This window comes from Lagenorhynchus albirostris, chromosome 3 (assembly GCF_949774975.1).
Source record: "Lagenorhynchus albirostris chromosome 3, mLagAlb1.1, whole genome shotgun sequence".
Lineage (NCBI taxonomy): Eukaryota > Metazoa > Chordata > Mammalia > Artiodactyla > Delphinidae > Lagenorhynchus > Lagenorhynchus albirostris.
Window position 1 is genome coordinate 63574141 of NC_083097.1, and position 20014 is coordinate 63594154.

General features: G+C 34.1%; 1 protein-coding gene across 3 annotated transcripts in view; it reads left to right on the forward strand.

The window, feature by feature from the left end:
• Positions 1–18330, forward strand: part of ZFYVE16 (zinc finger FYVE-type containing 16) — a 55329-nt gene extending 36999 nt beyond the window's left edge. For all 3 annotated transcript variants that reach the window (XM_060143202.1, XM_060143204.1, XM_060143205.1), the window contains 5 exons: positions 97–177; positions 11065–11227; positions 12157–12262; positions 13228–13395; positions 16588–18330. In XM_060143202.1, coding sequence (XP_059999185.1) covers positions 97–177; positions 11065–11227; positions 12157–12262; positions 13228–13395; positions 16588–16749 — 680 coding nt within the window. In that variant the 3' untranslated portion in view covers positions 16750–18330. The remainder of the gene's footprint in view (positions 1–96; positions 178–11064; positions 11228–12156; positions 12263–13227; positions 13396–16587) is intronic.
• The last annotated feature ends 1684 nt before the right edge of the window (positions 18331–20014 follow it).

The following is a 20014-nucleotide window of genomic DNA, read 5'->3' on the forward strand; positions in this document are numbered from 1 at the left end:
ACTTAAAATATGCTATGCTCCACATTATGCATTTAACAAATATCATATAGCATAAAAAGAGCAGTTTAAAACATAATTATTGTATTTTTTAATTAGTGACAGGTGCAAGTTTTGTGGTATTCAATGGAGCTCTAAAAGCATCTTCAGGATTTCTTGCTAAGTCCAGCATAGTTGAAGGTATGAGTTTCATCTTTAAGATTTGTTTAATGTAAAGATGTTTTTCATCTCCTTTTAAAAATGTATTTGATACTTAACAAAAGAATATATGTAAGTTACAAAGCATAGTACAACAAACTTATGTGAAATCATCACTCAGCCAAGAACTAGAACATGACTAACATTTGGGCCCACCTCAAGCTTGACAACTCTGCCTTAGCCTGCATTTCCTGCTTGTGCATAGCCTAAAGGTTAGTCTGAGGTGAGAGCTTAGGGTCTTCTCAGGTGTTTCCTTAGCATGCACACATCCCAAGCATGCACACATTATTGCACATGCATGGGGCCTTCTAAATTCCCAGATATATGTTAGTGCCTTTCAAAGCCCTTATGGACATCTTATTCCCCAGATTTTCCTTTAAGTGTTTGGTTGGCATATCGTTTGTCTCTACTAGTATCTGCTGCCACAGGCAGCTATGATGTTGATCACTGGCCTCTAAGTGTTTTTCACAAATGCTCCCTGAGAAAAGACTTTTTTCACTGGGTAAGCTTAGAGTCTGGTCAAATAAAGACATTGTACGTGGAGTCTTCCCAGGAACCACCTGACAAGTCAAAAAATGACAGTTCTCCAGTAATGAGGTTTTGAAGGAGTTCCAGCCCCATTTGCCTTCTCCAGTGGATACCAAGCTGATGGTCTTTACTATGATTGCAGGCTGTTGGTTTTTAGGCTTCTGCTATGCTGGAGAGGAGGGGATGGGAATAGGAAAGTTAAAATGACACAAAACTTGCTGTTTTTAATCAAGTTCCTGCCATTTTTTTTTGTTTTTTTTAAAAGAACCAGCTTTTAGTTTTATTGAACTTTGCTATTGTTTTCTTTGTTTCTATTTCATTTACTTCTGCTCTGATCTTTATGATTTCTTTCCTTCTGCTAACTTTGGGTTTTGTTTGTTCTTCTTTCTCTAGTTCCTTTAAGTGTAAGGTTAGATTGTTTATTTGAGATTTTTCTTGTTTCTTGAGGTAGGCTTGTATTGCTATAAACTTCCCTCTTAGAACTGCTTTTGCTGCATCCCATAGGTTTTGGATAGTCGTGTTTTCGTTGTCATTTGTCTCTAGGTATTTTTTGATTTCCTCTTTGATTTCTTCAGTGATCTCTTGGTTATTTAATAACGTATTGTTTACCCTCCATGTGTTTGTGTTTTCTACCTTTTTTTCCCTGTAATTGATTTCTAATCTCATAGCATTGTGGTCAGAAAAGATGCTTGATATGATTTCAATTTTCTTAAATTTACTGAGGCTTGATTTGTGACCCAAGATGTGATCTGTCCTGTAGAATGTTCCATGTGCACTTGAGAAGCAAGTGTAATCTGCTGTTTTTGGATGGAATGTCCTATAAATATCAATTAAATCTAGCTGGTCTATTATGTCATATAAAGCTTGTGTTTCCTTATTAATCTTCTGTTTGGATGATCTGTCCATTGGTGTAAGTGAGGTGTTAAAGTCCTCCACTATTATTGTGTTACTGTTGATTTCCTCTTTTATAGCTGTTAGCAGTTGCCTTATGTATTGAGGTGCTCCTATGTTGGGTGCATATATATTTATAATTGTTATATCTTCTTTCTGGATTGATCCCCTGATCATTATGTAGTGCCCTTCCTTGTCTCCTGTAACATTCTTTATTTTAAAGTCTATTTTATCTGATATGAGTATTGCTGCTCCAGCTTTCTTTTGATTTCCATTTGCATGGAATATCTTTTTCCATCCCCTCACTTTCAGTCTGTATGTGTCCCTAGGTCTGAAGTGGGTCTCTTGTAGACAGCCTATAGATGGGTCTTGTTTTTGTATCCATTCAGTGAGCCTGTGTCTTTTGGTTGGAGCATTTAATCCGTTCACATTTAAGGTAATTATCGATAATGTATGTTCCTGTGACCATTTTCTTAATTGTTTGGGGTTTGTTTTTGTAGGTCCTTTTCTTCTCTTGTGTTTCCCACTTAGCGAAGTTCCTTTAGCATTTGCTGTAGAGCTGGTTTGGTGGTGCTGAATTCTCTTAGCTTTTGCTTGTCTGTAGAGGTTTTAATTTCTCCATCAAATCTGAATGAGATCCATCAAATCTGAATGAGATCCTCTTTGAATGAGACTCTGGGTAGAGTACTCTCGGTTGTAGGTTCTTCCCTTTCATCACTTTAAATATATCATGCCACTCCCTTCTGGCTTGTAGAGTTCTGCTGAGAAATCAGCTGTTAACCTTATGGGAGTTCCCTTGTATGTTATTTGTTGTTTTTCCCTTGTTGCTTTCAATAATTTTTCTTTGTCTTTAATTTTTGTCAGTTTGATTACTATGTGTCTCAGCATGTTTCTCCTTGGGTTTATCCTGCCTGGGACTCTCTGCACTTCCTGGACTTGGGTGGCTATTTCCTTTCCCATGTTAGGGAAGTTTTTGACTATAATCTCTTCAAATATTTTCTTGGGTTCTTTCTCTCTCTCTTTTCCTTCTGGGACCCCTATAATGCTAATGTTGTTGCGTTTAATGTTGTCCCAGAGGTCTCTTAGGCTGTCTTCATTTCTTTTCATTCCTTTTTTCTTTATTCTGTTCCGCGGTAGTGAATTCCACTATTCTGTCTTCAGGTCACTTATCCATTCTTCTGCCTCAGTTATTCTGCTATTGATTCCTTCTAGTGTATTATTCATTTCAGTTATTGTATTGTTCATCTCTGTTTATTTGTTCTTTAATTCCTCTAGGTGTTTGTTATTTAATTCTTCTAGGTCTTTGTTAAACATTTCTTGCCTTTTCTCGATATTTGCCTCCATTCTTTTTCCGAGGTCCTGGATCATCTTCATTATTCTGAATTCTTTTTCTGCAAGGTTTCCTATCTCTACTTCATTTAGTTGTTTTTCTGGGGTTTTATCTTGTTCCTTCATCTGGTACATAGCCCTCTCCCTTTTCATCTTGTCTGTGTTTCTGTGAATGTGGTTTTTGTTCCACAGACTGCAGTATTGTAATTCTCCTTGCTTCTCTCCTGCTGTTTTTTTTTTTTATAAATACTCCCCAGATTGCTTCAGGCCTTTGGTTAATTTCCAGAGTTTTGAAAAAGTTTCTTCTGACATTTTATCGGTTTCCTTGTTGTTTTTATGGAGTAGAGTATTTTCGGAAGTTCTTAGTCTGCATTTTCACTAATATCATCCTCCATACTATCTCAGTTACATAGCTTTATAGGAAGTCCTCCCATCTCTGATGCCACACACATGCCTTATTCCTCATTTTAGTAGTGCTCTGGCCAGTCTAAGCCCTTTGTTTTATCATGTTAATTTTAGGATCAACTTGTTAGATTCTAAAAGGTCCATTGGACTTTTTATTGGAATTGCATTATATTGCTAGTTTAATTTTGAGAAAATTGGCATATTTTCTATTTTCGTTGTTTCTTTCCATGTACATTGGCTACCTTCAATTTATTTACATAATATTTAATAATATTTATTTCCAATAAAATTTTATAGTTTTTGTATAGGTTTTGAATATCATTTCTTATTTATTCCTGTACCTCATAGATTTTATTGCTAGTGTAAATGGTATCTATTTATTTACTTATTACAATTTTAGTGTAATGTAAATGCCATTATAATTTTTTAAATTTATTTTTTATTGAGGTATAGTTGATATAAAATATTATGTAAACTTCAGGTGTACAACAAAGTGATTCACAAGTTTTAAAGGTTATATTCATTTATAGTTATTATAAAATATTGGCTATATTCCCTGTGCTGTACACTATATCCTTGTATCTTATTCACATTTTACATACTAGGTTGTACTTTTTAATCCCCTACCCCTATATCGCCCCTCCCTGCTTACCTCTCCCCACTGGTAACCCTTAGTTTGTTCTCTATATCTGTGAGTCAGTTTAGTTTTTGTTATATTCACTAGTTTTATTTCTTAGATTCCACATATAAGTGATATGATACAGTATTTGTCTTTCTGTCTGACTTATTTCACTTGGCATGATACCCTCCAAGTCCATTCATGTTGTTGTAAATCGCAAAATCATTCTTTTTTATGGCTAAGTAGTATTCCATTGTGTGTATATATATATATATATATATATATATATACACCACATTTTCTTTATCCATTCATCTGTTGTTGGATACTTAGGTTGCTTGGCAACTGTAAATAATGCTGCTGTGAACATTGGGGTGCATGTATCTTTTTGAATTAGTGGTTTTGGGTTTTTTTTGGATAAATACGCAAGAGTGAAATTGCTATGTCATATAGTAGTTCTGTTTTTAGTTTTTTGAGAAATCCTCATTTTGTTTTCCATAGTGGCTGCACCTATTTACATTCCCACCAACATTGTAGGAGGGTTCCCTTTTCTCCACATCCTTTCCAGCATTTGTTATTTCTGTTCTTTTCAATGATAGCCATTCTGACAGGTGTGAGGTGATATCTCAATGTGGATTTAATTTCCATTTCTCTGATTAACAGTGTTGAGCATCTTTTCACATGCCTATTGGCCATCCTGTGTCTTCTTTGGAAAAACATCTATTCAGGTCTTCTGCCCATTTTTTTTTTTTTAAAGAAGATGTTGTGGGTAGGAGTTTATTAAGTAATTAATTTATTTTTGCTGTGTTGGGTCTTCGTTTCTGTGCGAGGGCTTTCTCTAGTTGTGGCAAGTAGGGGCCACTCTTCATTGTGGTGCGTGGGCCTCTCACTATCACGGCCTCTCTTGTTGGGGAGCACAGGCTCCAGACGTGCAGGCTCAGTAGTTGTGGCTCACGGGCCTAGTTGCTCTGCGGCATGTGGGATCCTACCAGACCAGGGCTCGAACCCGTGTCCCCTGCATTAGCAGGCAGATTCTCAACCACTGCACCACCAGGAAAGCCGTTCTCCCTGTTGTTTAATCAGGGTTTTTTTTTTTTTTTTGATGTTGAGTTGTATGAGCTGTTTATATATTTGGATATTACCTCGTTATTGGTCATATCATTTGCAAATGTTTTCTCCCATTTGGTAAGTTGTCTTTTTGTTGTGCTAATGGTTTTCTTTACTATGCAGAGCTTTTAAGTTTAATTAGTTCCCGTTTGTTTATTTTTGCTTGTATTTCCTTTGCTTTAGGAGACAGATCCAAAAAAATATTGCTGCAGTTTATGTCAAAGAGTGTTCAGCCTGTGTTTTCTTCTAGGAGTTTTATGGTTTCTGATCTTACATTTAGGTCATTAATCCATTTCGAGTTTTTTTATTTTTTTGTACATGGTGTGAGAGAATGTTCTAATTTCATTCTTTCCTAGCACCACTTATTGAAGAGAGTGTCTTTGCTCCACTGAATGTTCTTGCCTCTTTTGTTGTAGATTAATTGATCATAAGTGCATGGGTTTATTTCTGAGCTGTATTCTATTCCATTGATCTATGGTTTTGTTTTTGTGCTAGAACCATACTGTTTTGATTACTGTAGGTTTGTAATATAGTCTGAAGTCAGGGAGCATGATTCATCCAGTTCTGTTTTTCTTTCTCAAAATAGTTTTGGCTTTTTGGGGTCTTTTGTGTTTCCATACAAATTAAAAAATTATTTGTTCTAGTTCTGTGAAAAATGCCCTTGGTATTTTGATAGGGATTACATTGAATCTGTAGATTGCTTTGGGTTGTATGTTCATTTTAACAATATTAATTCTTCCAGTCCATGAACACAGTATATCTGTGTTCCATCTGTTTGTGTTATCTTCAATTTCTTTTATCAGTGTCTTACAGTTTTCCAAGTACAGGTCTTTTACTTTCTTAGGTAGGTTTATTCCTAGGTATTTTATTCTTTCTGATGCAGTTGTAAATGGGATTATTTCCTTAATTTCTCTTTCTGATAGTTTGTTGTTAGTGCCTAGAAATGCAAGAGATTTTTGTACATTAATTTTGTATCCTGCAACTTTATCAAATCCATTCATGAGCTCTAGTAGTTTTCTGGTGGCATCTTTATTGAGGTATGTTTCCTCTATGCCCACATTCCGAAGAGTTTTTATCATAGATGGATCTTGAATTTTGTGAGAAGCTTTTTGTGCCTCTATTGAGATGATCATATGGTTTTTATTCTTCAGTTTGTTAATGTTGTGTGTTTCATTGATTGATTTGCAGATACCAAAAAATCCTTGCATCCCTGGGACAAATTCCCCTTAGTCATGGTACCTGATCCTTTTAATGTATTCTTGGATATCATTTTAAATTAAAAATTTTATCTTTTGTTGCTGGAAAATAGAAATTAATTGATATCTCTGTTTTTATCTTATAACCAGCTATACTGCTAAGCTTACATTATTTAAAATAATTTATCTATAGACTCTTTTAGAGTTTTTTTATAACTATAAATAATGATAGTTATTAATAATGATAGTTTTGCTTCTTTCTTTACAGCCATTATGGCTTTTTAATTTATTTTTCTTGTTCATTGGCTAGTACTTCCAGTGGAAGCAGTGATTGTAAATGTTGTTTAGATCCATGTTTTTCAGTAATAACTTTTAAAAGTAAGTGAGGTTTATGATTCCATTTTGTGTGCCATATGTCTTCTGATGATGGAATATGATATATTCAGTTATATTTCTTATATCACATTATATGTGATAAGAAGTAAGGAGAAATATGTTTTATTTTTGTTGGGTTTTTGTGGTAGGTTTTGATTTTGCTCCTTTTTTCAGGGCAGCAGTTTGCCCTGGGACATCAATTCTTTGATAGATCTAAGAGTTGTTCATTTTATGTTTGTTCAGCTTTTTATTTTTTTAAATTTATTTTTAAACATTTTACTGAATTATAGTTGATTTACAATAATGTATTAGTTTCAGGTGTATAGCAAAGTGATTTAGTTTTTCATATGTATATATATATTTTTTTACAGATTCTTTTTCATTATAGGTTATTAAAAGATATTGAATATATTTCCCTGTGTTATATAGTAAATCCATGTTATTTTATCTATTTTATTTATATTAGTATGTATCTGTTAATCCCATACTCCTAATTTATCCCTCTCCTCCCTTTCCCTTTCGGTAACCATAAGTTTATTTTCTATGTCTGTGAGTCTGTTTCTGTTTTGTAAATAAATTCATTTGTATTATTTTTTAGATTCTACATATAAGTGATATCATATATTTGTCTCTGTCTGACTTCACTTAGTATGATAATCTCTAGGTCCATCCATGTTGCTGCAAATGGCAATATTGCATTCTTTTTATGGCTGAGTAATATTCCATTGTGTGTGTGTACACACACACACACACACACACACACACACACACACACACACACACCCACATCTTCTTTACCCATTCATCTGATGGATACTTAGATTGCTTCCATGTCTTGGCTATTATAAACTGCTGCTATGGACATTGGGGTACATATATCTTTTTGAATTAGAGTTTTCATCTTTTCTGGATATATGCCTAGGAGTGGGATTGCTGGATCATATGGTAGCTCTACTTTTAGTTTTTTAAGGAACCTCCAGACTGTTTTCCATAGCGGCTGTACCAATTTACATGCCTACCAACAGTTTAGGAGGGTTCCCTTTTCTTCATACCCTCTCCAGCATTTATTATTTGTAAACTTTTTGATGATCACCATTCTGACTTGTGTGAGGTGATCTCATTGTAGTTTTGATTTGCATTTCTCTAATAATTAGTGATACTGAGCATCTTTTCATGTGACTGTTGGCCATCTGTATGTCTTCTTTGGAAAAATGTCTATTTAGGTCTTCTGCCCATTTTTTGAGTGGGTTGTTTGTTTGAAAGTGAGGTGTATGAACTGTTTGGATATTTCTGAAATTAACCCTTCGTTGCATCATTTGCAAATATTTTCACCCATTCTGTAGGTTGTCTTTTCGTTTTGTTTATGGCTTCCCTGCTGTGCAAAAGCTTTGAGTTTGATTAGGTCCCATTTGTTAATTTTTGCTTTTGTTTCTTTTGCCTTGGCAGACTGACCTAAGAAAATATTGCTATGATTTACATCCAAGAATGTTTTGCCTATGTTCTCTCCTAGGAGTTTTATGGTGTCATGTCTTATATTTAGATCTTCAAACCACTTTGAGCTTATCTTTTTATATGGTGTGAGGAAGTGTTCTAATTTCATTGATTTACCTGAGATTGTCCAGCTTTCCCAACACCACTTGTTGAAGAGACTGTCTTTTCTCCATTGTACGTTCTTGCCTCCTTTGTCAAAGATTAATTGACTGTTGGTGTGTGGGTTTATTTCTGGGTTCTGTCTTTTGTTCCATTGATCCATATGTCTGTTTCTGTGCCAATACCACGCTGTTTTGATTATTGTAGCTTTGTAGTATTATCTTAAGTCTGGGAGGCTTATGTCTCCAGCTTTGTTCTTTCGTGAGGATTGCTTTGGCAATTCTGGGTCTTTTGTGGTTCTATATAAATCTTAGGATTATTTGTTCTAGTTCTGTGAAAAATGTGATGGGTAATTTGATAGGGATCACATTAAATCTGTAGATTGCCTTGGATACTATGACCATTTTAACAATATTAATTCTTCCAATCCAAGAGCATGGGATATCTTTCCATTTCTTTGAATCATCTTCAGTTTCCTTTATCAATGTTTTATGGTTCTCAGCGTGTAAGTCTTTCACCTCCTTGGTCAGGTTTATTCCTAGGTATTTTCCTTATACAATTTTTAAAGGGTTTTTTTGTTTGTTTTTTTTTTACTTTCTGATATTTGTTTGTTTAAAGTAATGCAAAATATTTCCGTAAATATTGTAGCCTGCTACCTTGCTGAATTCGTTTATCAGTTCTCATAGTTTTTGTGTGTAGTCTTTAGAGTTTTCTATATAGAGTATCATGTCATCTGCATATAATGACAATTTTACCTCTTTCCTTTCAATTTCAATACCTTTTCTTCTTTTCCTTGTACGATTGCTGTGGCTAGGACTTCCAGTACTATGTTGAATAGAAGTTAGGTTTATTCCTAGGTATTTTATTGTTCAGCTTTTTTCTTGTTGTGAGGATGGAAGTGACAAGTTCCAAGCTCTTTACATGGAGCAGACACCAAGAAGTCATTAGTATTTTTTGTAATACAAGTTGGCTGGCTTTCATTTATCTAATGTTGTCTTGCTTTTCATTTTTCTGAAGCTGTCTTTATTTCATTCTCATTTTTTATGGGTATTTTTGCTAGATATAAAATTCTGCTTTGAAAGTCTTTATTTTCTTTAAAGATGTCATTTCATTGTCTTTTGGCCCTCATTATTTCTAGTGAAGAGTCAGTAATAGTTTTTATATTTGTTTCCTTATATTTAATGTGCCCTTTTCCTCAGTCTGTTGTCAAGATAGCCTCTTTATCTTTGGTTTTCACCAGTTTTACAGTGGTGTGCCTCAATGTGGTTTTCTTTGTATTTATCCTATTTGGCATTTATTGAACTCCTTGGATGTGTGTGTCAATATTTTTCATCAAATTTGGGGAATTTCTTACCATTTTTTTAAATGTCCTGATCTTTCTTCTCCTTCTGGGAGATAGTCTATCTATGTATATGTAATCCATATCTGTATTAGACTGTTTTATACCATCCCAAGGGTCTTTGATGCTCTTTTTGTATTTCTTCATTTTTCTCTGGGTTCTTCAGATTTGATCACTTTTGTTGACCTTTCTTTATGTTCTCTGATTCTTCTGCCATCTTCAATCTACTATTAAGCCTATCCATTAAGGTTTCTATTTTAGTTGGATTATACTTTTCAGTTATAGAATTTGTGGGGGGGGCGTTTCCAGTTTTATTTCTCTGTTCAGATTTTTAAAAATCTGTTTATACATTTAGCCAGTATTTGCTTTTCATTCTTTAAATGTGTTTTCCTTTAGGTCCTTGAGTATATTTTAGAATAGATATTTTAAAGTGTTTTTGTGTTTATTCCAGTGTCTTGGCCATCTCATGGTTAGTTTCAGTTTTATAGGGGCTCACATTTTCCTGTCTTTGGTAATTTTTTATTTTGTACTGTCATTATTGATATGCTTTAGAGACTTTAGATTCTTTTAGCTTTTTTTAAAGGGATTTTTTTGCTGAAGAAGGCTTATTTATGTTTAAGCAGGCATTTTATGTCTGCTTACCCTGAGCTTGTGTAGTCTTTATTTTTTATTTTTTTTAACAGATGGATCTATGGATATCCTAAGGTGTTTACAGTCTGGCAGGACTCATTCTCCAAATCTGTTTTGCCTGTAGATTTTGTAAGAGCTTTGATTTGGCATTGCACAGTTCAGGTTAATGAGGTGCTAATGTGTATTTTGATTGGTCTAGACTACCAATATCCCCCAACATTGCTTGACTTCTATTATCTCTGTTCTGTTCCCAACCATATAATAGCCATTTTCTAGGGTCACTCTATTAATGTGTTCTCAGTTCTGGTCCAAGGACTCAAAAAGTCCTTGAACACAGTCTCCTGATGCTCCCCTTTTTAGTGTCTTGACCACAGATTTCAGGTTTCCCTAAAGTCTTATCTCTGACTTCTCAGCCCAGTAGAGCAATTGTAGGCTTACTGGTCACCATGCAGAAATTGTCCCCAAGCAGAGAGCCTGGGCAGTTATGGGCTCACCTATTGAGTTTTCCTGTAGGGACCATGGTATTGTACTTCCTGTTGTCCAGAACCTGAAAACAATTGCCTCATACATTTTGTCTAGTTTTATGGTTGGTTACCATAATGAAAGGGCAGTTTGGCATCATTATTTCATCATAGCCAGAAGTGGAAGTTCTCACCTTTATTTGTTTAACCATTAAAAAAAAAAAGAATCCTTAACATTGTGAAATATTTTTCATATTCCCTAACAGAAAACAACCATCAAGATGATTTAATAGATGGTCTAAAACTTGCATGGAACATATTTTGATAGCAAAATTTATGGCTTAGACATATAAATTTATATTCAGTAAAAGAAATGTGAAACATAACTCTCATTTTTAGATGGCTTAATGGTACAAATAACTCCAGAGACCATGGATGGCTTACGGCTAGCTCTACGAGAACAAAAAGACTTTAAAATTACATGTGGGAAAGTTGATGCTGTAGACATGAGAGAATATGTGGACATCTGCTGGGTAGATTCTGAAGAAAAAGGAAACAAAGGGTAGGAATTTTTTGTTACCAAAATGTAATTGATTTGATGGAGGAGAAAGGATAAAAACATCCTGTTAACAAAATTAAATATTTTATAAATAAATATAGAATTATACCATTAATTTAAATGCATATACTCTAATTAATAAATGCAGTCTGGGTTTTTCAAAAATGTACCTAACCAGCATCATGTGTGTTTTCTTAGCCAGGATGCTGTAAACTATTAAAGGGTGGTCAGTTTGGGAGGGGGCAAATGATACACATTGTGTAGCAGTGTAGGCTTGATGCCAGGTCTGAGAAAGACAAGATACTTTGTCTGTTATATGGTACATTGAGGCACACACATATTTCCCCCCCAAGACTGCCTTTTATATACCAGATATGTATTTTCATGGAATTATCTTAGGATTATTTTTATCAAATAAGTAATGGATTCCCTTTGGGTGTTTATTCTGTATTATATTGATCCACTGTAAATGCAAACAACTGAATTCAATAATATGTACATTAGAGGCCTTACAGAATATTACTGCTATTCCCTCCTCTCTTTAGTTACCCATTTTCTTTCTTTTTTGGAGACTGGCTAAGAGATCTGGAGCAAAAAAGGAAGAGAAGGGCTAATGCTGAAGGATTCCAAAATAGAGTTTTGCAATTCATGAGACAGCTTTTCTGTTAGGAGACTAAGGTATTTTAAACCTCAGGTCTGAATTGGGCATATGAAAAAGTAGATATAATTTGCTACACAATCAAGAAATCTTGGTAAACGAATATGAGCTAAGTTTTAATTATTTTTTGTATAATTGAGATGTCTTACTGCTGCTTTAAATTTATAGCTTTCATAATTTTTATCCTTATTCCATTTGTTCAAGTCTAATAATTTACTTCATAGAAAGTACTTTGGTATTAAATAAATCTGTTCTATTATATTTTATTCTGCAGTGTTATTAGTTCAGTGGATGGAATATCATTACAAGGATTTCCAAGTGAAAAAATAAAACTGGAAGCAGATTTTGAAACTGATGAGAAGATTGTAAAGTGTACTGAGGTAACTTAGAAAGACGTTTCCTTCCATTTACATGCTGTGTTTGGATATGTTTTTGTTAATTTGGAGATTTCGCAGTACTCAACCTCTGAATGTTTAAGTGCAGCGTATTACACTTTCATTACACCTTGAGACACACATATCTCCACCCCAGACTGCCTTACATACACCAGATTTGCATTTCCATAGGATCATTTCAGGTTATTGTATGGTGGTACTGCCTGTCAGCTCACAGTTAAGTTTTCACGGCATTGCCATCTTTGTTTCTACGATAACATGTTATTTGACCATGGTGTTTTCATTTTTCTCTTATTTTACAAAAAATAAAATATTTTATAGATATCAGTTTATAATCAGCACTCACATATGAAAGTTAGTTTTGCATGTTCCAGTTTTTTAAAAATAAGAGAATATGAAACTGTAGCCTCACAGCCCCTTAGTCTACCTCCATTCTCCCCCTCACTCTACCTCCTGGGTCAGACAATCAATGTTACTGATTTCTTAGGTATTCTTTGTGATTTTACCATGTAGAAGATAGAAACTATAGAGGGTATAGAAATTATAGAACATTATTTCTTTGTTTGATCTTAACTTCATTAAGATGTCCTTATGGGATGGTGATCTTATAGGGTGGGCTCATTAGTACCCTTCTTTAAACCGAGTTAACAAAGCTTTTGTTGCTACAAGTTAACTTTAGGCAAAAATAGCTAAGTCATTCCCATATTCCCTAATCTTTGGTTTTAAGTTTTTACTTATACTATAGATCAGGCTATATAGTGTGTGTGTATATATATATATATATATATATACACACACACACATACTATATAATATTCCTAACTAGTGAATTTCATGGCACTAACATTGGAATTTTATTCATAAAGTTGAATTGAAGGTAGCAATTTTTGCATTTTTAAAGCTACTTCTAATCTTAATCATGACTTGTTTCCTAATTAAATACATTTCAGGTGTTCTACTTTCTAAAGGACCAGGATTTATCTATTTCAGCAACTCGTTATCAGTTTGCAAAAGAAATAGCCATGGCTTGTAGTGCTGCACTGTGCCCTCACCTGAAAACTCTAAAGAGTAATGGGATAAATAAAATTGGCCTCAGAGTTTCCATTGACACTGATATGGTGAGGCATGTTTTTGTGATGTCTTTTTGAAATGAATATATCTTATATTAAAATAATCCAAAGTTTTTATTTAACCTTTTACTTTGAGATCACTGAAGAGAACTAAAGTTTGTTGAATGTTAATGTTCGGTACACACTTCCTGTACATTATCTCCTTTACTGTCCACAGCAGGGGCCAGCAAACTTTTTTTGGTCAGACAGTAAATAATTTAGGCATTGCGGTCTGTCAGATTTCTTTCACAACTACTTAACTGTGCCATTATAGTGTGAAAGCAGCTGTAGACAGTATGTAAACTAAACAGCTTAGCTGTGTTCCAGTGAAACTTTGTTTACAAAAACAGTTGGTGGGCCACATTGGCCCACAGGCCATAGTTTGCTGACCCCTGCTCCACAACATTCCTGCTTGATAAGTAGGGTTTTTAATTATGCTGACTAAATTCTATATTCATGTGACTTAAAATTACAAAAGTCTAAAAATGTTAAAAAAGGGAAATTTTCAGTTTTTTCCTCCCATGTAGGGAAAAACCTATTTCTTCCCTTCTATGTCTTTCCTGTGTGTCTCTTTCACTACCACTGAAAACACTTCTGCTCACCAGATGTGTGGAGGCTTTCCCCCACCCCAGCAAGCAATTCTCAGACACAAGCAGGGTGTCTAAGAATTCAACTTAATTCTGACTTGATCTACCTGGAGATAGCATCAGATCCTACAGCTCTTACAAGACTGCCTCCTCCCCCACTTCATATACCAGTCAGTTATCACCTGTGCTTCTGACCAACCAGTTATGGATCAGAGCTTCCAATGACCCCCTCCTCCTTGGGTTCAATTAACTTGCTTGAGCGGCTCACAGAACTCAGGGGAACATTTGCTTATGTCTGTCAGTTCATTAAAGGCTATACAGATGAACAGCCAGATGAAGAGATACATAGGGCAAGGTCTGGTAGAGCCCTGAGCAGGAGTTTCTGTCTCCACGGAGTTGGGTGCGTCACCCTCCCAGTGTGGATGTATTCACCAGCCTGAAAGCTCTCTCAGCCCACTTCTACTGAGATTTTATGGAGGTTTCCTCATGTAGGCATGATCAATTATTAACTCAGTTTTTAGCCCCTCTCCCCTCTCTGGAGAATGAGGGGTAGGGCTGGAAATTTAAAACTTCTAATCATGGGCTTGGTCTTTCTGGTGACCAGCCCCTATCTAGGAGCCCATCCAGAGTTGACTCAAAAGAACAAAAGATGCTCCTCCATCTCTTATCACTCAGGAATTCACAACTTTTTTAGGAGCCCTGTGTCAGGGATGGGATCAAAGATAAATATTAGAATAAGAGATGTTACTGGTATTCTTATCACTTAGGAAATGACAAGGGTTTTAGGAGCTTTATGCCAGGAATTGGGGTCAGAGACCAATATATATTTTCTATTATCTCACAAATATATATATACCGGGACCACCTCATTAAACATGCTAGAGAGCAGCATTCACACAGTACTCTATTTAATTGGTGACCTCTGGAGATATTAACTCCAGGCTACAATGTAAATGGTTCCCAGTAGAGTTGCATCAGGTAATAGCCCTGGAAAGATCGCCTTCCTACCCTTGACTCCTAACCCTTCAGTCTACTTCCATACTCCCCCTCATCCTCCCTTCTTGGTCAGGCAGTCAAATGTTATCCATTTCTATGTATTCTTTGTAATTTTTTGCATGTATGAGCAATTAAGTTTGTACGTCCTTTTTGTCCTCTTCTCACTTTTTTTTTAACAGTGCTTCTTTAACTTAATATATCTTAGAGATATTTCATTTAACTACATATTCTTTTTAAAGTTGCACAGTAGTAGTTGATTATATAAATGTACCATAATTTATTTAGTGCTTATGCATGTTTGGTATGTCCTGGTTGATATTTAAGGTATCCACAATATTTTGCTTTTGCATAAGTGTGAGTATATAAGAAATATTCCTAGAAGTAGAATTGCCGGGTCCAAGTATGTACTCAATAGATATTACCATATTGTCTCAAATAGAGGTTATGACAATTTATATTTCTACCACAATTTATGAGAGCGTTCTTTCTCTCACATCCTTATCAAAGCAGTATATAATCAAACTTTTGAACTTTGCCAATTTGATAGGTGAAAAGTGGTACTCCACTAGTATTTTTAAAAAATATTTATTTATTTGGTTGTGCCAGGTCTTAGCTGCAGCCCATGAGCTCCTCAATTGCGGCAGGCACGCTCCTTAGTTGTGGCATGTGGGCGCCTTAGTTGTGGCATGTGAACTCAGTTGCGGCATGTGGGATCTAGTTCCCTGACCAGGGATCAAACCTGGGCCCCCTGCCTTGGGAGCATGGAGTGTTAACCACTGCACCACCAGGGAAGTTCCAATGCAGTAGTATTTTAATGTGCCTTTTTAACTGTTTCTCACATCCAATATAATAGATTTCAGTCCAGGTTGTTCATTAGAATGGTCAATCTTTTTTTTTTTTTTTTGGCGGCGCCACGCTGCATGTGGGATCTTAGTTCCCCGACCAGGGATCGAACTCACGCCTCCTGCAATGGAAGCGTGGAGTCTTAACCTCTGGACCACTGGGGAAGTCCCAGAATGGTTAATCTTAACATGAACAATTTCATATGTTGAAGGTTTGCTCTTCTTCAGGCAGGATGTGTTACAGTTCTTATTGGAAAAAAGAACTTACATTTTTATCTCACTATTAAAATTTCCTTTTTCAAGGAAGCACCTGATAATTATTTGAGTAAGCATTGTTAATTATTTTAGTCATATGTATTAAAATGTAATTTTCACCAGCAAAATTAAATTCAAATATTATTTTATGATAAATTCAAAATATTTTTAAGTAGATCTTTTTTTAAATACCATGGGGTCTTTATTTAAATCATGTTGACAATTATCCAAAACCTTGGTCCGCCAATGTGTTTACATGTTCATTGAGAAGAAACCTGAAGTATGAAGTAGTGGCAATTTTATTTTCATAGTATCTGTGGAAGGGACAATTATAATTTATGTAGTAGATGGAAGAAATAAAGGAGAATGTAAAACATTATTTTATGAACAAAATATCAAGTATTTTCTTAACATGCTTAAATTGAATGATATTCTTAAATAGTTTATTTTATATTCATCTGCTGAACAAAACAAGATTGCTCACTTTCTAGGGTTGACTCATCAAGATTTTTTTTTTCCAGGTTGAATTTCAGGCAGGATCCGAAGGCCAACTTCTTCCTCAGCATTATCTAAATGATCTTGATAGTGCTCTAATCCCTGTGATCCACGGTGGGACCTCCAACTCTACTAGTTTACCATTAGAAATAGAATTAGTATTTTTTATTATTGAAAATCTTTTTTAGTGAAAGGACGTGAGTTGTATTATATATTGCAAACTGATTTGTTAAAACTAACTCCAGCACTAAAGCTGAAATGCCACAGACACTAAAAGTAAATATGTTTTATGTTTGATATTTGAAACATGTAAGCTTTGCTTTTTAGGCAGGAATGATCTTTTAAAAATCATTAGCACATTTAAATCTCCAAAAATTTAAGAGATCCACAGTTTTTGAAGCTTTACACTTTACAAGTACTGAAAAAGACAAGGATTTCTTCTGTCTTTAAAAAATTTGTAGCATTTAACTGTGTTATTTAAATGCTAAGCCAAAGTACCTGCACTTAGGTATACCTCTTTATGCCAAGAATGATTTTAATGAAGGCTCTTTTCAGATGTAAGCTTATGAAGGAACTACCTTTTTTGTTTATATGCCAGTTAAATTACTGGTTTCTAAAGTCTGTTAAAAATGTATTTCAACGCCACAGACCAGTTTCCAGATCTTAGACTTATATGGTAATTCTTTGAATAAGGCAGATAACTTATTTGTATAATTGGAGTGGAGACCTACCTCCATGATTAGATAAACTGATTGTTTTCATTAAAATCAGAATTTTGCCTTTTTTCTTTTCAAATTATTATTTTATATATACATATATGGTTTTCTCTTTATTAAATGGGTATTCTTAAAGTAACTGTGGGTGCTTCAGGATTTTGTGCTTCTATAATTAAGTATATTGTTTTTATAGCAAGAACATGTGATTTGGTATGTGTTTTATAAATCTTTAATAATTTATAAATAGGTAATATTTTTGTATTGCAGTGCATTATTTTTCCTCCTTTCCTTCCAAAGTATACCACTGTATATACCACTTCTAAGAGTGATTGACGACAGGCCAGATGACCCTTGAAGTAGTCATTATGTAGCAATAAATGAAGCCTGAAACAGGTGTTTTTTTAACTTCTCCTTTAAACCTTGAAAGTTTCTTGGCAAGTCTACGTATTTTCATTGACACCAATGTATTAAGTATAAATTTTAATGAACTACTTACTTTTGCATATTTTAAATTCTTTATATGGTAGTTATTTTTTATAACAGGATATTAACATAAGTTAAATTCTATGTATTTGAAACTGTTACAGAACTTTCTTCTTTACTTCAAATAGAAAAAAATTTTTAAAGTACGTTGTGTTAAAAAAGTAATGGTCATATTTTAGTTAATCCTGTCATTTAAGTTATTTAAAATAATAATCATTATTTTAATGCTTTTTTTATTCTAATGTGGAATATATATGTTTTTGTATCAAAAACACTCCTGTGTCTCAAGAAAAAGAAACTACACTAAATAGCCCTGTTTTAAGAAAGTATTTATGAAGCATCTCAACCTGAAGATGAAGTCAGGGTTATAACTCAGGTTCTTAGGTCTCAGTCTAGGAAAAAACTGAGAATTTGAATCAGTTTGGTCATATGATTCCTACTGAATCACATCTGTAGTACTAGCCAAAGACACAGCATGGAGGAAAATATCAGTCTTTTGGAAGTAACTACTTCATAAACAATGTAAAATGTTGCAGACATTAAATAAAATTAAGCAACATGATGTAATAACTTGTGAAATTTGTTGACATCATAAGCAATTGCATATCTAACTCAATTTGTTTTCTTTATATTTTTGTTTATTTTGCAGTATAAGTTAAGGGCACAATCTATGAATACTGAAGTTACTTTAAAATAACCAGAAGGTAGAGGACTTTTCCCATGATGGGATAGCTTTGGATTTGTTTCCCTAAAGTCTCTACATTTAATGAAAATTGGAGTTACTGTGCCTTTGGAGGCACATTTTAAAGTATTCTTTGTAGATGTACAATATGTTTCTGAATGCATTTGGTCATGTTCTTCCTATTGATAATTTAAAATTTTAATTTTTTTAAAGGTGAAGAAATAGAATGGTTCTTTGTACTCAGTCTGCAGTGATCTATTTTTGGTCTATGCCTTTTAAGAATACTGTCTTTCCAGAATTTTGAAATATTAAGTAAGATTTAGCCCATTTGCTTTTGCAGCAATCCAGCAGACTTAGTATATGCATATATGCTTGCTATATGCAGAGCACTTTAGTAGGCTTCATTGATTGAAAGATGAATAAAATAGTTCTTTCCCTCTTGGAGACGAATGTGTGAAGCAGATAATTAACAAAGTAAAAGTAATTGCTAAAATAGAGGTATGACTTCTGAGTAGCTGGTTGGAAAACAATTCAGGAGGATAGCCATACTAATAATGAGAAGGTGTGGGCGTTAAACTTGTCTAGGCAAGAGCTGAAAATCTGAAGAGTCAGTAATATGTCAAAACATTCAACTTTCCCTTTTAAGGCAATTTACTTTAAAGAGTCTTCTGTGTTGTGTGAATATCTTACCTTATTTAATCATAAAAGTCATAATCATAAAAATCATAATTTAATCATAAAAGTAGTAGCCTGACTATGGTGTCTTAATTGCCTAAGTTTATAACAGCCTAGATTTAAATATTGTTTTATAAGTAAAGAATACAACTCTTCTTTTTTTAATATAATATAACTTTGATAACTTGACTCACATTTTAAAGAGAAAATATCTTGAAATAAAACCAGAAACCTCTAAACAGTCCTAGGTTTTAATTTTTTTCTTTGTGATTAAAAAAAATGCTTCATAGGTGTAATATATAAACATTCAAAAATCAGAAAGAAATGTTAAAAACTTAATATAAGTCTTACTGCCCACCTTGTATGCATCTACCTTGTTCTTCTCACTCTCCAATCTCAATAAGAAGTGATTTTTATTATTGTGTATCTTTCCAAGGTTTAGGTGCAGTAGCAGCAAATATATTTTTATTATCTCCCCTCATTTTTTATACAAAATATAGTGTGCTGTTTACACTGAAGAACACAGTGTCATCTCCTCAATTACTTTGATTTATGTGGCTTCTATTTAGAATCTTAAAGCTTTCACTGCTTCTCCAACCACTGTGTAATTGATAAAAGCAATCTTAATGGCAGAAAAGCAAGAAGAAAATCCATTACTGGAATTATGACCATATGTTTCCATAGGAGGACTGTTTTTCTCATAACAATTTTTTTATGAAAATACTTGGAATGTTATTTTTTATTTGAGCTATATTTAAAACCTTTATTTTTTTTCCTACCCAACACTAAGCCTCACCATCTAAATTTATCTTTTACCACTTAACTGACATTGGTGTTCTTTTTGTTTTGTTTTACATCAGATTTTTAGTAGTTTTAAATCTTCTCTTTATATTCTGT